General features: G+C 41.3%; 1 protein-coding gene across 6 annotated transcripts in view; it reads right to left on the bottom strand.

Annotated features, from left to right (window-relative positions):
• The window catches only part of sik3 (SIK family kinase 3), a 29,028-nt gene extending 11,650 nt beyond the window's left edge, over positions 1–17,378 (bottom strand). For 2 of the 6 annotated variants that reach the window (XM_058413287.1, XM_058413286.1), the window contains exons 1-15: positions 17,024–17,378; positions 9,008–9,124; positions 8,700–8,763; positions 8,331–8,492; positions 7,607–7,731; positions 7,365–7,488; positions 5,907–6,025; positions 5,534–5,644; positions 4,677–4,826; positions 3,562–3,633; positions 3,336–3,445; positions 3,072–3,225; positions 2,779–2,931; positions 2,324–2,397; positions 673–798 (exon numbers count right to left, since the gene is read on the bottom strand). In XM_058413287.1, coding sequence (XP_058269270.1) covers positions 673–798; positions 2,324–2,397; positions 2,779–2,931; positions 3,072–3,225; positions 3,336–3,445; positions 3,562–3,633; positions 4,677–4,826; positions 5,534–5,644; positions 5,907–6,025; positions 7,365–7,488; positions 7,607–7,731; positions 8,331–8,492; positions 8,700–8,763; positions 9,008–9,124; positions 17,024–17,314 — 1,952 coding nt within the window. In that variant the 5' untranslated portion in view covers positions 17,315–17,378. Of the gene's footprint in view, positions 1–672; positions 799–2,323; positions 2,398–2,778; positions 2,932–3,071; positions 3,226–3,335; positions 3,446–3,561; positions 3,634–4,676; positions 4,827–5,533; positions 5,645–5,906; positions 6,026–7,364; positions 7,489–7,606; positions 7,732–8,330; positions 8,493–8,699; positions 8,764–9,007; positions 9,125–11,574; positions 11,595–17,023 lie in introns of those variants that run through there. The other 4 variants (XM_058413288.1, XM_058413291.1, XM_058413289.1 and 1 more) reach the window with 4 other exon arrangements.
• Between the last annotated feature and the right edge of the window lie 3,391 nt (positions 17,379–20,769).

Below are 20,769 nucleotides of genomic sequence, written 5' to 3'. Positions count from 1 at the left end.
AGTTACCCCTACCTAGACTGCTCCATCAGTTACCCTTACATAGACTGCTCCTTCAGTTACCCTTACGTAGACTGCTCCTTCAGTTACCCCTACCTAGACTTCTCCATCAGTTACCCATCGCTGCTCCATCAGTTACTCCTACCTAGACTTCTCCATCAGTTACCCTATAGAACTAGATTAATTACCCAGAGTGCTCGATGCTCGAAGTTACCCAAGGCTGCTCAAAAACTAAGCTTGATTTCTTACCCTAATCTGATCAATTAAGGTAATTAATTACCTTAAACTAAATGTGTTCCTCTAGATTAGGAAATCAGTGTTTCAGGCTTGTTAGTTGAGTGATTTAAGCACTGCAGTACTCATAAGGTGCTAAGTAATAATGAGGTCATGGAGTCATAACAATAACATCATGCAGGTCATGCAGCACTTGGATCATCCACGTCCAGTCTGATCCCCACACAAACACAGTCACACAGTTCAGCTCTGTCAGTGTGTGTGTGAGAGACTGGAGCTGGAGTTCACACCAGAGGTCAGGCAAAGGTCAAAGGTCAAACCAAAAGACATGCATCTCACTCACACTCTCAGTCCAAAGCCCTAACACAGTTCTACTGTGAGTCTGTGTCGCTTCAATGCTGGTGTGTCTGTGTGTGTGAGAGAGAGTGTGTGTTCTCTCACCGTGAGTGCTCGGGGGTCCAGCCCCTTGTGCGTGCTCTCTGAATGTCGTTCGAGAGCTCGGTGGAGGTGTAGCTCGAGCTCGCTGCGTTGTGCGTTGTGTGTCGCTTGGAGCTGTTCGCCAAGTACCTGCGCCGTGGGAGTGAAGGGGAAGGGGCGAAAGACAGGAAGCAGCACGAATCAGCTCTCTGATTGGCCGCCTCTTTGACAGATCCGATTGGAAGACAGGATGTGTCTGTGGCACTTTGTTTCGGATGTTTACTCTTATTAATGTTGTGCAAAGCTTAGTCAGAAGCGAAGCCGCTACTTTTGTTTGGTTGGTTTTAGCAACAGAGATTTTAGGCGGATTTAGAATTTTCAAGTTAGATTTTATGACAAGCCAAAACTAAATGGAATTAGGGAAGAGAAATAAATAAAGAGAGAGAGAGAGAGAGAGAAAGAGGGGGAAGCGGGATAGCGAAGGGAATGACACCCCCAGTGGCAGAAAGCAGTGCTGCAGCCTTTAGTACGCACCCTGCACCCGACGACACCCAGCACAGCGAGCAGCTCCCACACACCAAAACACACACACACACACACACACACACGCACACACACACGCACACACAAGCAGCAGAGAAGCGCTGAAAGCCACATGGCCAGACACAGATTCTAAACACTACAACACACCCATAATCCTAAATACAGCCCATGTCTATCCACATTTCACCACTTTCCCTTTTCTGCATGGAAATTTAATCACAGTCATGTGCTGATATTACACTTTCATATCCATGGCCAATACAAAAAGATTGGGTGGGGTAAATATCATGGAACAACTAATTATCAGCACAATTTTGTGTGCAATTCAACAACACAAAAGGACAGATATCTTAGCTAGAATGTGTGACACATTATAAATGCTCCACAGTCAGCAGTATTATTGCATTAATTCTAACTCTGAAAGCGGTGCAGTGTGGATCCTGTTGAGAAGAATGTTTTAAAGCTGCTGAATTCAAGGAATTCTGGGTGAGTGAAGCGTTTACGCTCAAGCCCTAAAAATCCAGATTCTTCCTACAGAGATTTTGGGACAAAAGTCAACACCATTTTAGTTCTTTTGTCTTTTGTCATAAAATTATGATTAATTCTGACATTATTCAATCAAACAATATCGAACATTGTTTATTTAAATAAATAAATAAATGAAAGAAAGAAAGAAAAAATGACCAAAAATCAATACATGTAAAAAGAAGGATGGATAAATAAATAAATAAATAAAACAAGATCAAAGTCTCAGATAACTAAGAAGGTAAATCTCACAAATGAAATAAATAATATAAATAAATGAAAAATAAATACATTAAAATTAATTCATTTTAATTAATTAAAACTATTAAAACAAAGATCAAATAAAACAAATTAAAATAAAATAATTCTAAAATATAAATATTAAATAAATTACAATTTGCAAGATTTTACAATTCCCACTTTGGTCTGTTATTAAGAAATTAGTAGAAAAAATACATTTTTCTGGCTTAATTTAATCAGTATTTGTGACTGTATTGAATCGTGTCCCGACAAGTAGCTTTGCAGGAAGAGTTCTGGAGCAACAGCCTATCGTCTCTCCCACACGCGCGCGCGCACACACACACACACACGCAGACACGTGACTCACCTCTGCACTGCCTCTGGGTCTGGCTCTCCATCTGACCCCTCCTCATCCACAGGGGCAACAGCTGGAATAGGATGCTGGAGGAAGAAATATGTAATAAAATCACATTTTTCTGTGTAACTGATGAACAATTACAATATGAATCCATGTCATTTGTTTTTGTTTCATTTATGCACTCCACACGGGGAAAACGTAACTACTCACAAGATCCTAAAACTGTCATGGACAAATCAAGCACTTGTACGAACCCTAACATGCACTTAATACTGAGCAGGTGCACTCTTTTGATGTCTCTCTCCTCATGAATATTCATGAACAGGACTCAATAAATAAATATGCATGAAGTTCAAATTTAAATATTTGATTGTTTTGTGATATAAAAACAATTTGTGGCAGTGGATTAAGATTTTGCATATGTGGCTGCATATGTGGGGTTACACAAACACACACACACTCACAGGGCTGGTGACAAGCGGCGACTGGCCACGTGGCCTCTTGAGCATCTGCTGTGCGTGAAGCTGGATGTTCGCTCCTCCATCCGAGGCCCTGCGACCCAGCGGACCCATCCCATTCAACAACTGCAAAGTTGGGGGCTGAAGAAGGGATTGCTCCTACACACACACACAAGGTATTATACAGACAGTCGCAAAAAAATTAGGCAGCTGAAGAAAAATAACCCTTTGTCATCACAAAAGATTAACAACAGTTGCAGACCCACAGGAACAGACACACAGACACAGGAGTATGTTACCTTGTACTCAAGCTGCTGTGTGGGCTGCAGGCTCTGGGTGGGCATGAAGGTAGGTGTGTGTGTGATAGTGGGGGGCAGTTGGGGGAATGGAGCCTGAGGAGGGGCGCGCACAAACCCTGGTGGCAATTTCAACTCCTCCTGCATCATCTCAGTCCTGGAAGAAACACACACACACAAACGCACACATCTGTATCAATACACTTATCATGTGATGTGCGCACACACACACATCACGTTTTGGAACGTTGGGTAAGGTGTGAATACCTGGGGTCCGGCACACCAACAGTGTGGCGTCTCATCGACAGATAGCGTGCCATTGCTTCTGGACTTGGCTCCTCCCCTTCATCACTGTCCAACGCCATTGTCCCGTCAGGCTACACACACACACAGAGTTAAAAGTGTTTGCATGAGTGTAGTGCAAAATGTTGATGTTCAATGAGTGCAGGACGAGTAGCAGCAGGCTGGTGGTTTTGGAAGTGGCAGTCCTCACCTCCACAATCTGGTTCTCCGGGTTTATGAGCTGGACGTGAGGCACAGTCATGCTAACAGCGTTAGCTTGATCCTAAAATAAGAAAAAAAAAAAAAAGAGAGAGAGACAGAGAGTGTTTACAGACAAAAAGAAAGACAGAGAAAGTTCATTTGAGGAATTATGTCATCTCAAATCTCCAAACATAAAAGACTGTCCCAGGTGTGCTAAAGCTCCTTAATCAAACCAAAACACGATTCCTTTACTAGGGAATGCTGCTTAGGTGCCTTACCAACATTTCTGCAAGCCACACCCTTTACCATGGGCAGATAATGATAAAAGGATTGTGTTTTTGTCACGTAAATTTTGTAAAGCCTTAAGATATTAGTGTAATATCAAAGTAAGTGTCAGTGCAAGAGTGAAACATTTCAGATTCGTGTGTCAATTAGCTCATTGGCTATTTTTACTGGTGAAAGAAGGTGACTGGCATATTTTTGAGTGATAATTCTCACTAGCATGATGTGATGTTGAAATGCGAAGATGTGCAAAAAAACATGAGGGTTGTTGTCTGTTAGTCTTCTAAGGTTTTACCGACATTGTTTAGATTTAAGATGACTTTAAAATAGCTAGCCAATATTATTTACAGATTATTTAACAGCAAATCAGTGGCTGCATATCATGTAACTAATTTTATAATTACGATGAATATTTCGATAATTAAACATAAATAAGAATGAACCTGAATAGAAACACTGATTAAAACCAAATCATTTCAACCTTCATTCATGAGCACTTCTGCTCGACGTGGGCTTTGCGCCTGATGTGGGGCTTCATCTGCTTTGAAAGCACCCATGATATACTGCGTAACAGATTATTGACACATTTCTAGAATCTGCCATAATTCTGACATTCAGGATCTCCGTTATTGTGATTAGTTAATTAATAAGAAGAAGAATAAGAAGAATACATTTTCATTCTGTTGCCCTACACAAGATGCAGCACATACTGAGATCAAAAGCTGCTTTGAGGGCGTCATAAATATTCAAAAGGAAAAATATGAATATTTATGAGGCAGCCTTGCGAAAATGAATATTCATAAAACTGGCTCTTGAAACTATCCATTAGGTCGGATGTCGCACCATGGAGCGCACCTGCACAGCGTTGAGGGGGTAGCTGATGGGGCGAGGGGTGGCAGGTGGAGCCACACGCAGGGTTTTGTGCCTCTTGAGTCTGTCCAATAGCAGACTGTAGATGGCGCTGTAGTGATCGTACGCGTCCGTGTGCAGTGACTTAAACAAGAGAGAGAGAGAGAGAGAGAGAGAGAGAGATGCACAGTAAATATATGGATTGTGTCTAAAGTGTCAGGAAGCCATAAAGAGGTGAACACATCTGAAAGTAAAATATAATTCCTGACAGCCGTAGTGAATTTAATTATTAGTGACTATTTGTGTGTATAAACTTTCAGGGTCCCCCAACACCTAAGAAAGACCAGAAAATACCAGAAATAATTGTGTAACCATGATGATAAAGAATTGATTACCAGTTTCTTTAAAGCAAAAGCCTTGGTGTGCTGGACAATTACTAGCTTAGACATGAGCCAAGCTAGCTAGCTAGCTACAGAATCTGTCCATTGTCATATCAGAAAATTGCTCGTGTCACTTGTCTTGTGAGTAATGTTATGTATGATATTGAAAAACCCAAAAATTCCAAGAACATCAATGAAGAACTAGCTGCAGATTGGAAATAACCATTGTGAGTGGGGAAGAACTAAAATGGGAAGCACATGCACAGTCTCTGTAGAAACAAGCTGAATGTGGATTTATATGAAGATAAATTTCCTATGTGCAGAGCAGCTTTGGTTGGACAGGTAAAATTTCCTATTAAAAGTTAAGTGCTTTAAACTGAGACGACAAATTCTAAAGAAAGGTCCAGAACCGAACTGGATAATCTACACTAACTGTAATGATTTCTAGTACCCGTGTATTTGTGTGTATACCTGTAAAGTGCGCTCTCGGTCCAGTCCCATGTCTGACATGGCCATCAGGACCTGCTCGTTAATCAGCTCCGTTTCCCTCTCGGTCTTCACCTGCTCACACTCGGCTATCAGCTACACACACACACAATTATTACCACATATAGTGGTATATAATACTTATGCACACGGAAAATATACACTCCTAATACTATTTTGAACTGTCTTAACTTTTTCAGCTACATACCTCATGTCCCTTAATGTAAAATGACATAAATAAAGTTAAGATGTTTCAAAGCTTTTTGTGCCCTAAAAGTAGTTATACATAAGTAGTTAATTTCTAGCGAGCAGTTAATTGAGACCTAATTTTCCACGGATAAATGCATGTGTCCCTCACCCTGTCAAAGTCAGGATCCGGGTCTCCCTGTCTCATCCACTTGTTCTTGCAGATCTGCTCCATGGTGAGTCTGCGGCTTGGCTCCAATACTAACATATGCCTGATTAGATACTCGCAGTCTGGATTACACACACACACACAAACAGAGGCAAGAGAAAGTCTCATCAATGTCAGCTATTCAGTCATGAATTAGCATTTTATCTCTGGCTAGTGATATTGGCTAGTGAAACAAGAATCATCTGCAAATGCAATTCAACTTTCCTGAATCGATTTAGGGCCAATGAACATTCTGGGGTAAAACTACACATAAACTAATAACTTTTTAAATCAAAACGTAACAAAGAAACATCAGTCCATTATGTAACACTCCATTAGTCATTTGTAAACAAGTTAGTCATTAAAGTATTATAAAGAAAAATCTACAAAATTAGCTCTTCATATTAAAACTTTTAGGCTGGAAACTATTTGTGAATTAGTTTGTGTGTTGTGTTTATTTCATAATAAAGGTGGAAGAGACAGGTTCCTTGGTTGAAGGTGTAATATAAGGGACCGTCAACATTTCCCCTCAAATAAGTTTGTAAATTGAAAGAGAAGCCTCCATATCACCAAAACTAAAATGTAGACATATAGGACAGCATAAATGAAAAAACCTTCTGAAAGACATCTTTAGACATCTTGGGAAATTCTTTAAAAAATCCCCAATATAATAATAAAAAAAAAAAAAAACATTCAATGACAATGTTTACCTCAGATATTTAGTAATAAGACAGGTAAAGACTTCAGATAGCTGAAACTTTTGCCATTAAGTCATTTAAGGACTATGTAAAGACACAGTGGTCGTGTAAATGAGACAAGTGTCTGGAACATAAACAATTCCCTCAGATGTGCTGTAAAACTCAGAAGAGATAGCTCTCTACAAACAAGGAAATGTATATATTAGCCATAAAGCATGTAGCTTCTTTTTACAGTCATTTATAAAAACAACATAAAAGCACTGTGGTAATGGAAACAAACAAAAAAAAAACTGACAGGAACATCAACATTTACCTCAGATATGTTGCTGAATTGCTAATAAAGTCTCAATATGACAGAAAATACAATTTTAGCTAGGTACTACGTAGCCAAATTGTTTATAAGAACAATGTAAAGGCAGAGTGACTGTAAAAACTAAAGCAAAACTGACAGGAATATCGACATGTACCTCAGACGTGTTAATAAAGTGAAAAGAAAAGTCTCAGTGCAACTAAAAGTAACTAAAAATATTTGTTTGCTTGGACATAGCAAAGTCCTATATATATACGGGTAATGTAAAGGCACAGTAATGGTAGAAATGAAACAAAACTATCAAGAATATCAACATTTTCCTCAGAGGTCTTGGTTTAATACTAAGAAAAGCTACTGTTCAAGGCATTTGGACCTTTAAAATGGTGAATGTAAGAACTGAAAGACGATGTGTACCTGTGGACATGAAGAACGGGATGCGGAACTTGCCGCTGAGAACACGAGCACGCAGGTTCTGCAGGGTGCTGCCGTCAAACGGGAGAGCGCCACACACAAGCACGTACAACACCACACCTAAGCTCTGTTCAACACACACACGCACGGTTCAGTTAGGTGACCGATCAAAACAGAGCTATTTACTTCAGCAAATGCCCTTGTGCTCAAGCTAACTGTTTGTTAGCATATGGTGTGTGTTTTACCCAAATGTCCACTTTGGGACCGTCATATTCTTTGCCCTCGAAGAGTTCTGGAGCAGCGTATGGAGGACTTCCACACCACGTCTTCAACAACTGTCCCCGAGAGAACAGATTACTGAAGCCAAAATCTAAACAGAGAGAGAGAGAGAGAGAGATAGAGAGAGAGAGAATGGTGAAGTGATGGAAGTTCACAGGTACCTGTGCTGTGTATTTAATTCTTTCCATTTGTCTTAAGAGTCATCAATACATTCCTCTCTGTTCCTCCACCCGTCTCCGTCTTCCCACCCATCTCTCATTCTCTCTCTGCCTTGCAATATATCTTTTTCCCTACTTCTGTTTGCCACACTGACTCTGTCTCCCCAGTTGAATCTCCATTTCAAGGTTTTTTTGTCTGTCTGTCTCTCCCATCGATGGTTCTCCTTACCCAATCTGTTTGGCCTCACCCATATGTTTGTCTGTCTTGCTGTTTTTTTGCCCCCGTCTTCCTATTTTTGTCTGTCTCCTCCATATGTCTGTCTCTCTGTCTTTGTCAGTTTTTACCTGTCTGTTTGCCTTCACATCAGTCTGTCTTTCTGAGTTTTATGCCACAGGTCTGTTCATCCATCCCACTGACTGATTATTTGAAATCATGATGTTACGGTTGTGACCCTCCAGCCCCATTTCCCTACCCCATCTTTGCACTTGTACTTTCTGCTTCTTTATCTCTCCGCCCTTTCATCTCTCTGACCTGCGATTTTGATGTTGAGGTTGTGGTCCAGCAGCAGGTTCTCAGCCTTCAGGTCTCTGTGGACAATGTTTCTGCAGTGACAGAAGTGGACGGCTGCCACGATTTGTTTAAACTTTCGCCGTGCGTCTTTCTCCGCCATGCGCCCGTGAGCCACCAGGTGATCTGATCATACACACACACAAACCATGAACATCTTCAATGCCATTGAGCTCAAGCTGACACTTATCAGTCACAGGCCTCTGGCTGTGTCCCAAACCATTTCACTACTGGACAAATCAGCATGCTAAATAGTTAGTGTACAGTCTACGCACATTATTCAGAACAGTAGCGCTCCGTTTGGTGCGACGCCACAGAGGCTGGAACACTCACCAAAAATCTCTCCACCACTGGCGTACTCTGTTACTAAATAAATCATCCTCTCTGTCTCCATCACCTGGAAGTGGAGAAAGTACACACACACACTGTTTAATCTGTTTAACATTGGACTCCTTTTTCATTCAATCTATGTTCAAGTTCTCATTGATTTTTTTTTAACCTGTTATTTTTATCCTATGTGGTTTTCTTTTCTGTATTTTTAACACACTCCAACAAGCATCGATTAAGTGTTAAAAAGAGCTGGAAGATGCCTGACAGCTGCAATAGACCAATGGGACAAGAGAATAGAAAGCGGGCGGGACCTGATAGAGGCGAATGATGTGCGGATGTCGCAGCATCTTCATGATCTGCACCTCCCTGAAGATCTTCTTCAGATTGTCGTCATCCAGCTGCGTCTTGTCCACGATTTTAATTGCCACCTGAGAAGAGAGAGAGAGCGAGAGAGAGAAATAAATGACCTAAATAATCTAAATTATCATGTCAACAGAAAACAATTCCTAACACTTCCTTCCTGAAAATGCTGGCTACATAAGTAGTTAACAAATAAGTAATAAAAAAAATGAATCTCATGACTATATTATCAGGCTGAATCATGTGAAGAAAAGGTGTTTTCTGTAGTATTTTAAGCCACTACAGGCTATCACGCATGAACGTGTCCAGTAGCGGTGCTGATATCATCACATAGCTTCTGGGCCCAACATCTGGACACAAACACACCAGTATATCACACGGTACAGATGGAATGCGTGATACCGGGGGAAAAAAGAAAGTAAAAGAAAATAAAGGAATGTTAGATTCCCGGCATAAGAAATAAAAGATCGCGTACCGTACCATTTACTGTAATACCACCTTATTCTTATTTCCGACAATTAACAATCGTTCAGACCAGACTGTTGTCACAGAAACTATGCGAGGGGAAAAAAACGTATTATAAATGAATGTGATGCGATGGAAAAAGCGACAATTGTTTATGTAATATTTTTCAAAAACACTGTCCATCAAATCAGTGAGGATGAATCTGATGTCAGACTGAAGGCTATTAAGGTCCATGTAGGATAGAAAAAGGAAAGGCATGTTACGAGATTCAAGATCTTTTAGTCAAACTTTTTGGCGATGCAGCCACGTTTTCTGACTGAGATTTAAATATGATATTCATAGCTATATTTCATATAATTCATAACTATTGTTAATATTAGTGAACTAATATAACTTACAAGACTTCTAGCTACAATTTAAAGGCATAACATTATAACCACCTGCCTTATACTGTGTTGATCCCCCTTTTTGCTGCCAAAACAGCCCTGACCCGTCATGCACTGTGTATTTTGACACCTTTCTATCAGAACCAGCATTAACTTCTTCAGCAATTTGAGCAACAGTAGCTCGTCTGTCGGATCGGATCACACGGGCCAGCCTTCACTCCCCACATGAATCATTGAGCTTTGGCCTTGTCACCAGTTCACCACAGTTTCTTCCTTGGACCACTTTTGACAGATATTGACCACTGCAGACCGGGAACACCCCACAAGAGCTGCAGTTTTGGAGATGCTCTGATCCAGTGGTCTAGCCATCACAATTTGGCCCTTGTCAAACTCGCTCAAATCCTTATACTATATTTTTCCTGCTTCTAACACATCAACATTGAGGACAACATCTTCACTTGCTGCCTAATATATCCCACCCACTAACAGGTGTCATGATGAGATGATGATCAGTGTTATTCACTTTACCTGTCAGTGGTCATAAAGTTATGGCTGTACATGTGTTAATATTGTTAATAAAAGGTTTACAATAACAATAACTCATAGAAACGTGATTCTTTGTGTCATGCACTTGTTCATCACAGAATTTAGATCACAGCATCATGAAACAAACTCAAAAACGTTTCATAGGAACAAGCACCGTTGTTCTCAGTACATCATGCTCTTTCTCGGTCACTAAGGAACGGGACCAGAAAGTGCTTGGCCCCTTAATCGCTTCTTGCAGGTATGAATATTATTATTTCAATTATTATCATTATTATTGCTATTATTATCGTTATTAATACTAGCGCCAACGAAGCGCAGCTCTTTTTAACATCATGTAAATGCAAGTGGGCAGCACACACAGGGTAGTACCATCTGGACATGCTAGCAGTTGAACACCCCTGATGGTGCATGTGGGCGACACGCTCACACACACGCATGGGCTTCCCCGGGACTGTCGTAGATGTTCGTGTCTGTGCTGTAGAGTTTGGCGTGTGGATCAGGAAAAAAAAAAAGTGTGATAACAGACTGGTGGAATAAACGACAAGCGTGTGTGCATGTTCCGTTTTCTGTGGAAATGCGTGTCTGTGATGACGTCTTGTCAGAACGTTCAGAGGAACAGCAGCTGATGGAAATGCATGACGAGCGAGTGTAAGGGGGCGAGGACGGGTAATTAGTAGTGTATCTATGACTGACACACACACACAAACACATACAGTCCAGGATGTTAGATGAAAAGAGCAACGTTATGCAAAAACCGATCATAAAATCACACACTCCTAACGGTACACACACAGAGGTGCTGTATCTGGGTCTGTGTGTGTATCCAGAGTCCGTGATGACATACCCAGTTTCCAGTGTGTTATTCACATGCATGTAAAGTCAGAGTCGCGAACACAGACCCGCTGACAGGTCACAGAATGAGGCTGATGCTAGGGCTGAAACAGGTGCTACGCCCTGTGTGTGTGTGTACGAATCCTGTTAGACCCATGCTAAAAACACTACTGCCATTTTCCAAGGATCAGAAGACTTTATTAAACTTCCTCACCTTAAATGTTAAGGCTGTGCAGTGACAATACAGTCATTACCCAAAGTATCAGGACTTTTGTTTAAAACATACTCACACACACTTCCTCACTGAGACACTACATCAGGTTGGTTCAATCCCAAACGGCCACCTTACAGGTCAGTGTGGTCATTTCTTCAAGACACTCGCTTCTACTCATCAGGGACGTCTGGATCAGTCGTGTCGCAGGGCGGACCCCAGGCAGGGAGCTGCTGCTTAAACAGTGCACTTGCAAATCTTTAGTTCATGGATTGCTGCAGCGCGACTTTCATCTCACCACTGGTGGGCGTTCTATAAGAGTGTGGTTATGCTTCGTTGATATGGAAAGTTAACACGGCTTCTCCGTTACGGCCAACAGGAGGCAGCTAGGGATGTCATTGTCAGGCTTAACAACAACAATATTAACAACATTCCATATGCTGTTCACTGTATAAAATAGATTTGTGTATATTTTTAGTTTGTTATGTTGGTTTATTTGTCCTTGCCTTATTAAACTCTCCAGGCTGACGTGTGTGAAAATCCCAGGAGTTGCTCAACTACTCAAACCATCCACACATCAGTCACCTACAGCCAAGTCACACAACAGACTTTTTCCTCCACGACTGGCTGACTGCATGAACGTGCCTAATAAAGTGGCCAGAGAGTGTACATTCATCTCAAAAATCATAACGTCTGGTCAAATGAGCCGAAGAACAGAGGTGCATGCTGTGAAAATGCGATGTGCTCTGGAATGAGTGCCAAATGACTAAACAAACAAACAAACAAAAGTGGAGGTAATAAATACAAAACGTTTTAAGCTAGCGAGTTCTATAAATGTAATATGATTTCACACGCTTGGCAATGGAGGGTTTACTGTTTTCCGTCATCAGATTTCCAATCATCACAAACGCAAACGTTTTTCCATCACATTTTGAGGTTGTAAACGATCCACACTACCAAACGAAGTATCCGTTTCATGCTGATGTACAGGTGTGAACACATCTCATATGGACCTGAGAATTAGTTTTTTATGTGACCTGATTTGACTGTGAGGATCTGATCATCCTCAAAACAGCAAAACAAACAAACAACGACAAAAAAACAAACAAACAAAAAAAAAAACCCACCGCCACTCCCACAGGTTTGCTCAGGGATCTGAGGGTCACAAATAAAAGGAACTGTGTAGCTGCTTTGCTGTAAGGACAGCAGACTGGATTTAGTGGAGATTAGACTGTCGACACGTGTGCGTGACGTCTCCGTCTGCTCGAGCGGAGCGGCACGATGGAAACCGCTAGCTCTGTAACGCAGGGTGTCATTAAGGTGTTATTAGCGAGGACTTTAGAAGTAATGAGTGTTTACCAGTTTGGTACTGAAACAGAAGCGTGAAACACGTGCGTGTGTTTAACGTTCGGTGAAAAGCCCAGAGTGGATTTTTTTTTCTGTATGGAAGTCCCGAGAATCTGTTCAGATGCAGCAAAGCTCTGTGTGTGTGTGTGGGACGCAGAGTTACGCAACCTAGCGAATACAGAAACGCATATTCTAGGTGAAAGTGAATGAACTCGGTGCTCTGTAGCTAAAGCCCTGTGATGCTGCAGTGATGTTTGCACACAGACTGATCCTGGCCGTGAAGCAGCCGTTAAAGCAAACGGACCGAAACAAGGCACACTTCAAATCCAAATGAAAGCATCAATCTACACCAAAACACCTTGATACCTGATAGAGTAAATATGATATGATGACACAAGTCTGGACGGACGGACAGACGGACAGACGATCGAACAGGGCTGAGTGAAAACATGACGAGGAGGAACTACCGGCAGCTTTGTGGTGAAGCACCAGCGTGAACGATAGGTGAGAAAGCACAGAGTGAGTGTGTATAGTGAGCAAGGGCTTTAGCGAGTGCCCTAAAAAGCCGAGCAAGTGCAGTGAGCTGTAGTGTGTGTGAACGGTTCACTTCGGTGAGCACTGAGCACTGCTATGTTTGTTTTGATAAAAAATAAATGTTTTGAACGTAATAAATGCAATGTTATGTAACATCCCTAACTGATGAACACAGAGGAAATCTGTGCTTTTTTATAAATGTTAAAACCATTCAAATAAATTCGAAACCAGGAACACAGAGAAAACTTAACACCGGCCAACCAACAATCTAGCTGACTCCACATCATCTGGTTTAATCACCGTTAACCTTATTTAACGTTTCCATTTTTTTGCATTATACTTTATTTAAACAATCTAAAAAATATTTTAGGACCGATCAGGTGATGTGTAGGGTCTAATCTGCAATTACAAGTTACTACAATGCATCACAAGACGATCACAATCAGGGATTTGTCTTCCTCGATGATTAGAATATGGACAAAAATATGAATTAGCATTCGCTGAAGGTGCGGTGATGCCGTTGACTGTTGAGATGGTCCTGAGGCTGCTTCCTGAAAAGGACAGAAGAAGATCATACAACTCTCGGGATGCTGTAATATTGATTAGCGGTGCATTAAGACGCTACATTTATCTCATGCTGATGAATTATGAATGAATGCAGTCAACTGTTTGTTGATCTTTAAATCTCTGAAGGTGATTTGATGATACTGCGTTTGCTATTAAACTGGTTTTAATTTGACCGTCTTAACAGGGCAACAAAATCCTTTAGCCACAAATGTCTCTGCGACAAAATTTTTTGCAAAAGTCCATATTTGAGTGGGAATATCTGCAAAAATTCCATCAGATTCAACACATCAGTGCTACGTGACAAAAATAACACAGAGTTAAAATAACACAGAGCTGTGCTCCAGTCAGTCGAGCTGAAGTGTCCGAGCAAAACCCGAAACTGGCCACCAAAAATGAAAGAGGAATCAAGTACAGATATTAAAACATTACAGGAATGAAATTTCTCTCTCAGAGACTCAGATACATCAGAGTAACCCAATAATCTTAAACCATTCCGACGAACCGGAAATGTTCTAAAGACCCGGCTGTTCAACCTGAGAAATAAATAAAGTACCCTCAGGTGACGTCGTTCCAGGTAAAACCAGCGCAGCTTTCATTTTCCAGACGCTCAGTAATTATGACCGTTGGTGTGGTTCTCGGTAATTCGCTGAAGCTTCCATTTTTCAAAATGGTAAACAAACAAGGGAACGTGAATGAGCTGGAACCCGAAAAACAGAGTTGAGATTTTTATTCTTTAGATATTTATTTAATATTCATTTTGGCTGCCAAGTGGAAGGGGCAAGACAGTGAGGAGAGCTGAAAACAAAGAAACAGCAACAAGAACTTGAAGGAGACCAAACGCATAGCTGAACCTGGAGAAGACCAAACACATAGCTGAACCTGGAGGAGACCAAACACATAGCTGAACCTGGAGGAGACCAAACACATAGCTGAACCTGGAGGAGACCAAACACATAGCTGAACCTGGAGGAGACCAGACAAAGAGCTGAACCTGGTGGAGACCAAACAAAGAGCTGAACCTGGTGGAGACCAAACGCATAGCTGAACTTGGTGGAGACCAAACGAAGAGCTGAACCTGGTGGCGACCAAACGAAGAGCTGAACCTGGAGGAGACCAAACGCATAGCTGAACCTGGAGGAGACCAAACAAAGAGCTGAACCTGGTGGAAACTAAATGAAGAGCTGAACCTGGTGGAGACCAAACACACAGCTGAATCTGGAGGAGACCAAATGAAGAGTTGAACCTGGTGGAAAGTAAATGAACATCTGAGCCTAGAATAAGGCTAAAGGAAGAGCTGAACCTGGTGGAGACCAAACAACGGGATGAACCTGGTGCAGACCAAACACAAAACTGAAACAAGACCAAATGGCACCCAAATAAAAAGTAGAACCTGCTTAAAACCAAATAGATAGCAGAGGCCAAACAAAGAACAAAGAAAGAACTGTTATTAAGATACTATAACAGCTACTTCACACACAGCTTCTAAAGCTACCTGGTTAAACCTGGCGGACACCAAACGACGAGCAAAACCTGGTGCAGAGCAAACAAAACCAAAACCAAAGGAAAGAGACATCCTGACAGAAACCAGAACCAATTCTTCATGATCAGCAGCATAAAATGAACACGCATGTACACACTCTCCTCCCAGACCAGGAGTAAACAACTAAAATTGTGAGCGAGAAACGTTGGTCCATGTGATTGGATGGTTTTGAGATGGAAAGGTTGTTGGAATCCCGTCCGTGTGGAAAGCAAGCGCTGGCCTGTGGGCTTTGATCGCGTCGACGTCTGCTGTCACCGGTGATCCCTCGCAGCAGCTCTGTTTTAGATACGAAGAGCAAACGAATTGCACGTTTCAGCTGTTTTCACACCGGCGATCCCTCAGATGCGCTGATCTTTCTCAGTACGGGCCGTGCCAGCTGCGTGTCTGCCCACCAGACGCCCACACTGTGTAAAAAACTGTACACGCAGTAAGAAAAAAAGGAAAGGAAAGAAAAAGGAGAGGAGATACGCAATGACACGAGGAGGCACAGGATCACAGTCTCATGATTAAATGGTGAGATGAATGCGTTTGGTGCAGTATACAGAATACAAGGGACACCTAAAACACACACACACACATATATATATATATATAACACTCAGCCCATACAAACACACTCCCACATCATCATCATGGCCATAATTGCACATCACCACTACAAGTTCTAACACTTAAATAAATCTGATTTTTGCTAATAACTGGGCTGTTTTATTCGTAATGCTTCTCAAATCTGTAACTTCCAACAGGTTTCTGACATTCAGATTTCAGATATAATTCAACTCGAAACACATCTATTTGCTCAAATATGTGCTCGTCGAGGCTAATTAAACAACTTCAGCATCCAGATAAGTTAACATTAGCTCATTACGCTAATGAATAGTGCTCAGACAGCCACTCTGAACCACTGTTGTTCGGTCATGTTGTTAGATATTACATTAATCAGAAGCTCAGGTTAAAGTTGCGGTGTGTTTTCTAAACGTTTCAGCGTTATTAGTGGCGTTGACACATACGACTGATCCCGTTACTTTGCTTTGGCTAGAGGCTAAATGCTGGCTAGTGCTTTCTTCATCACTTCGTCTGTACAGAAACCGACATGTCAACATGAACAACACTCTACATGGCAGGAAATTTGTTAAATAAGTGTTTAAACAATTATTACTAACAAACAATAACCCAGCATAAATACAAAGTGAACTAATAATTATAGAGAAAAGACTAAAAGCGCGCTAACTAGCTGTAGCGTAGTGTAGCATAGCATAGTATAGGATAGCATAGAGAGCTACACAACAACACTGCCCCGCAGGCCCATTGGCTGAATCCCAAACAGCACCTTATTGGACATATAGCGCACTACGTACAGCGCAGCAAGGACTTATGGTCATACCCTTTGTAGTGCGCCTATATAGGGAAATTCAGCACCGTTTGGGATGCGGACATTAATCTCAGCCTAGCGCTTTTTCCACAGCGGCGAAAAAAACCGATATACGGAGATGACAGCTCGGAAAGCTTGACGGTTAGTCCGGTAAGAGCTTCGCCTCACCTTGGCTTTGGTGATGACGTGCGTGGCGAGTTTGACGACGGCGAAATTGCCCTTGCCGATAGTCCGCTCCAGTTCGTAGTAGCCCACTCGAGCTGGGGGCGGCCTGCCGACTGCGGGGTGCCCGGGGTTAGCCATACACGCCGCGGTTTGTCCGGCTCGACTCTGATGCTCGAGACCAGAGCCGGGTGGTGCTCGGTTCGGGGCGCCCATGCCCGCGGTCGTTCGGGCCGAGTGCGAAATCGCGGCCGCGGCGGACGCAGCAACAGCAGCTCCGCTTGGCACGGCCGCCATCTTCTTTCGCCTCACACACACTCTCTCTCTCTCTCTCTCTCTCTCTCTCTCTCACTCTCTCTCTCTCTCTCTCTCTGCGGGAAACGACTACGGAGCAGCGTTGCGGCGGCGCGCGGCGCTAAACACGCCCCCTCCGTGCGTCACTCGGCCACATTTCCACGCCCCAATCGTGCGTCACTTCACACTGAACCCGCCCTCCGTCCACAAGCGCCCTCGCTTAAAGATGTCGCTATAGCAACGGTTAGCGTAAACGATGACTTCATTCCCCTCCTCCTACCCCCCCCATACTCCACTCCGCGCGCGTGGATTCCAGTCGCCATGGCGACCAAAACGAAACTGCGTTTGTGTGCGCGCGCGCGCACGAGTGGGTGGCGCGTGAATTTCGAGCCGCATCTTATAGCAAACATAAAAGAAAGAAAGGAAGGAAATAAAAGCGCGGGATTTACGTGAAATTTGTGTCTCTGAGGAAAATCCATTGAAATGACAACGAGAAAGTCATGGCATTCTATGTTATATAGAGCTCGCTGCCTCACGAGTTCTCACACGCGCGCGTGCGCGTCCTCAACACACAGCCCCGATCCTCCAGTAAACATTTGGGTGTGTTTTCATAAATAATAACAATATTCAATAATAAATAATAAAGTGGGAATGATAAAATGGGAAACAGATGACTGTAGGCACGCTGTGAAGGTCATGAACTGTTATTTGTTCTCTTAACCTGTAGAGTCCTCCATTTTGTCCCTCCAGTTTAGGCACTCCCAGCTTTGCAAATGCAATTAAAATTTCCTAAACCAATTTACAGTACTAAGTTTAGAGACGTATATGGGTCCAGGATCCAAGTTTCAGTCCTGAGCTGAGTTACAGTATGTGTGAAGCTTCATGTATTCTTCCTGTGTCCATGTGGGTTTCTCAGGGTTCTCCAGTTTCCTCCCACCTCCCAATAACATGTGGACTGACAAATGATAAATTATGCCTGTGTGCCATGGACAGGTATCCTATTCAGGGTGTATTCCCACTTCACCCCCAGTGTTCCCGGGATACAGTGCTTACTGAAGGTGATCTTAATTTCAGTCTTCCTGCATTTTCAAGGTCAAATTGTGAAGTGGAAAAGATCACATTTACCCTCATTAAAAATGCCTGGATCGATGAATATGCAAGATAAGAACACCACCTTTGTCCCCCTTACATCTCTATTAACCTATAGACAAATTCATTTATTGTTAATTTTAATGTTAATGTTAAAATGTTTTTAATGTTTTTTCACTTGTGTTTTCAGGTCTGACTATGTATTGCTCACAGATGTCACGTAATGGTGAAATGCACCTTCACGTTTTTGTCATTATTTTTATATGTCTTATATTATATATTATTAGATATTGCAATTAGTTGTTTCTCTTCTATGGTCACTTGTGGCAAAAAATGGAGATGTGTTAATGAACTTAATCCATGCATCACAGGAATAAACTATTCAACACATATTAAACACATTCACTCATTCTTATTAAGTATACGATGTGGAAATAAGGCCACAAAACGAGAACGATGCTCTGAAACAGAAAAAAAGTGGACTGTATCTCTACATACAGAGACCCATCATTTAAAAATAGTGTAGGGTGTCAAACATTTACAGAACATTTACACATGCTGAAACCATTAGGACATATATTGTATGGAGCTACAATGCTTTATTGAGCATGAAGCTATGTCTCAAATCACTAGAAAATTGTGTATTAATGATGCAGCTTGAAAAGATTGATGCTTTAGAATATTAACAACAGATCAGTGGTGCCGTGTATTAAATTCTTTGAATTATTCTTTCTAATAGAAAATGCTATATGTTTTTACTGTATTGTTTTGACAGATTTGTACTTTACTCAAGTATTATTGCAACTCTATACCTATACTTAATTAAAATGACATTTTTTTTCATTTCATTGTCTGTACCGCTTATCCAATCTATCCTCGGGTCATGGGGAGGCATCATCGGGCATCAAGGCAGGATACAGCTTGGACGGAGTGCCAACCCATCTCAGGGCACACACACACACACACACATTCATTCATTCACGCAATCACACACTACAGGCAATTTAGAGACTCCAATCAGCCTAGTTACATGTCTTTGGACCGTGGGAGGAAGCCAGAGCACCCAGAAGAAACCCACCAAGCACAGGGAGAACATGCAAACTCCACACACACAGTGAGCGGGCGCGAGACTCAAACCCAAGAGGTGTGAGGCGAACGTGCTAACCACTAAGCCACCATGCCACCCTTAATAATAATTAATTAATTAATTAATTAATTAATTAATTAATTAATTAATTAATTAATTAATTAATTAATTAATTAATTAATTAATTAATTAATTAATTAATTAATTAATAATTTTTTTACTCCTGACTTTCTTTTTGACCATCAAAACTGAAACACCTTCACTTATAAATAAAAAATGATGGGGAAAAAAAACACTTTCTTTTGACTTCTTATTTCTTCCTTTTTTTCTCAGTATGTTTTTTTCTGGACTTGATACATACAGAATTATGTTTTGATAACTTAACCAACCAGTGAAGTCAAATTCTTGTTTTTTTCCAGTGTGAACAGAGCATTTTTCCTCGTAAATGATAGCCTAGTGAACCAGGTAGTCGTGCAAGAGCGGCCAGAAATATTTACCTCTGGCTCTTGAATACTTGTGAATGTTTACATGTGGATATTTTTGGCTCCATGCCTCTACTTCTGACAGTGTGACTATTTTATTATTATTTATTTTCACTTAATATCTCCTCTTTTTTTTCCTCCCATGCGAATGCTCAGGGTTTTAAGACGCAAACCCACAGTGGAAATAAATTAGGAAACACCGACATCTATTGGTCGAACCACAAAACTGCAGCTAGGGCCCGGTTACAGTTGATTATAAGACTTGTATCTTGTATTAAGAGTCAATAAAATACACCGCATAGTGAATCTGCGAAAGTTTATTAACTGAAAAAGAAGAGGTGAGTGATAGTTTGTACAAAATTTTAAGTGGTTTAGATGGTAAAAAAAAAAAACAACAACAACAAAAAGAAATATCAGGAAGTATATACAAAAGACAATCACTAAACCTTTACAAACAAATCACATTTTCTTATGTGATTATATGAATACCATGTACAATAATACAAGTGTAACATAATAGAATCTCCAGTAAAAAGAACAAAATATTTAAAAAATTTATTCCATCTAATCAAACAATATTTCATTAACTGGGGTGAACATAAATAAATGAATGAATAAATAAATAAAGAGTTTAAAGCGATATTTTAATTTAGATAATATGTGAACCAAGAAAATGGCAAAATGAATAAGAAAGAAAGAGCGGAATTCCTCTATGCATTGTCTTTATACACTATATTGCCAAAGGTTTTGGAACACCCCTCCAAATCATGGGCTTGGGCTTGGCCCCTTAGTTCCATTTT

This window comes from Hemibagrus wyckioides, linkage group LG17, assembly GCF_019097595.1.
Source record: "Hemibagrus wyckioides isolate EC202008001 linkage group LG17, SWU_Hwy_1.0, whole genome shotgun sequence".
NCBI lineage: Eukaryota > Metazoa > Chordata > Actinopteri > Siluriformes > Bagridae > Hemibagrus > Hemibagrus wyckioides.
The sequence above is the reverse complement of the archived record's forward strand: the minus strand, read 5'-3'. Positions and strand labels throughout refer to the sequence as shown.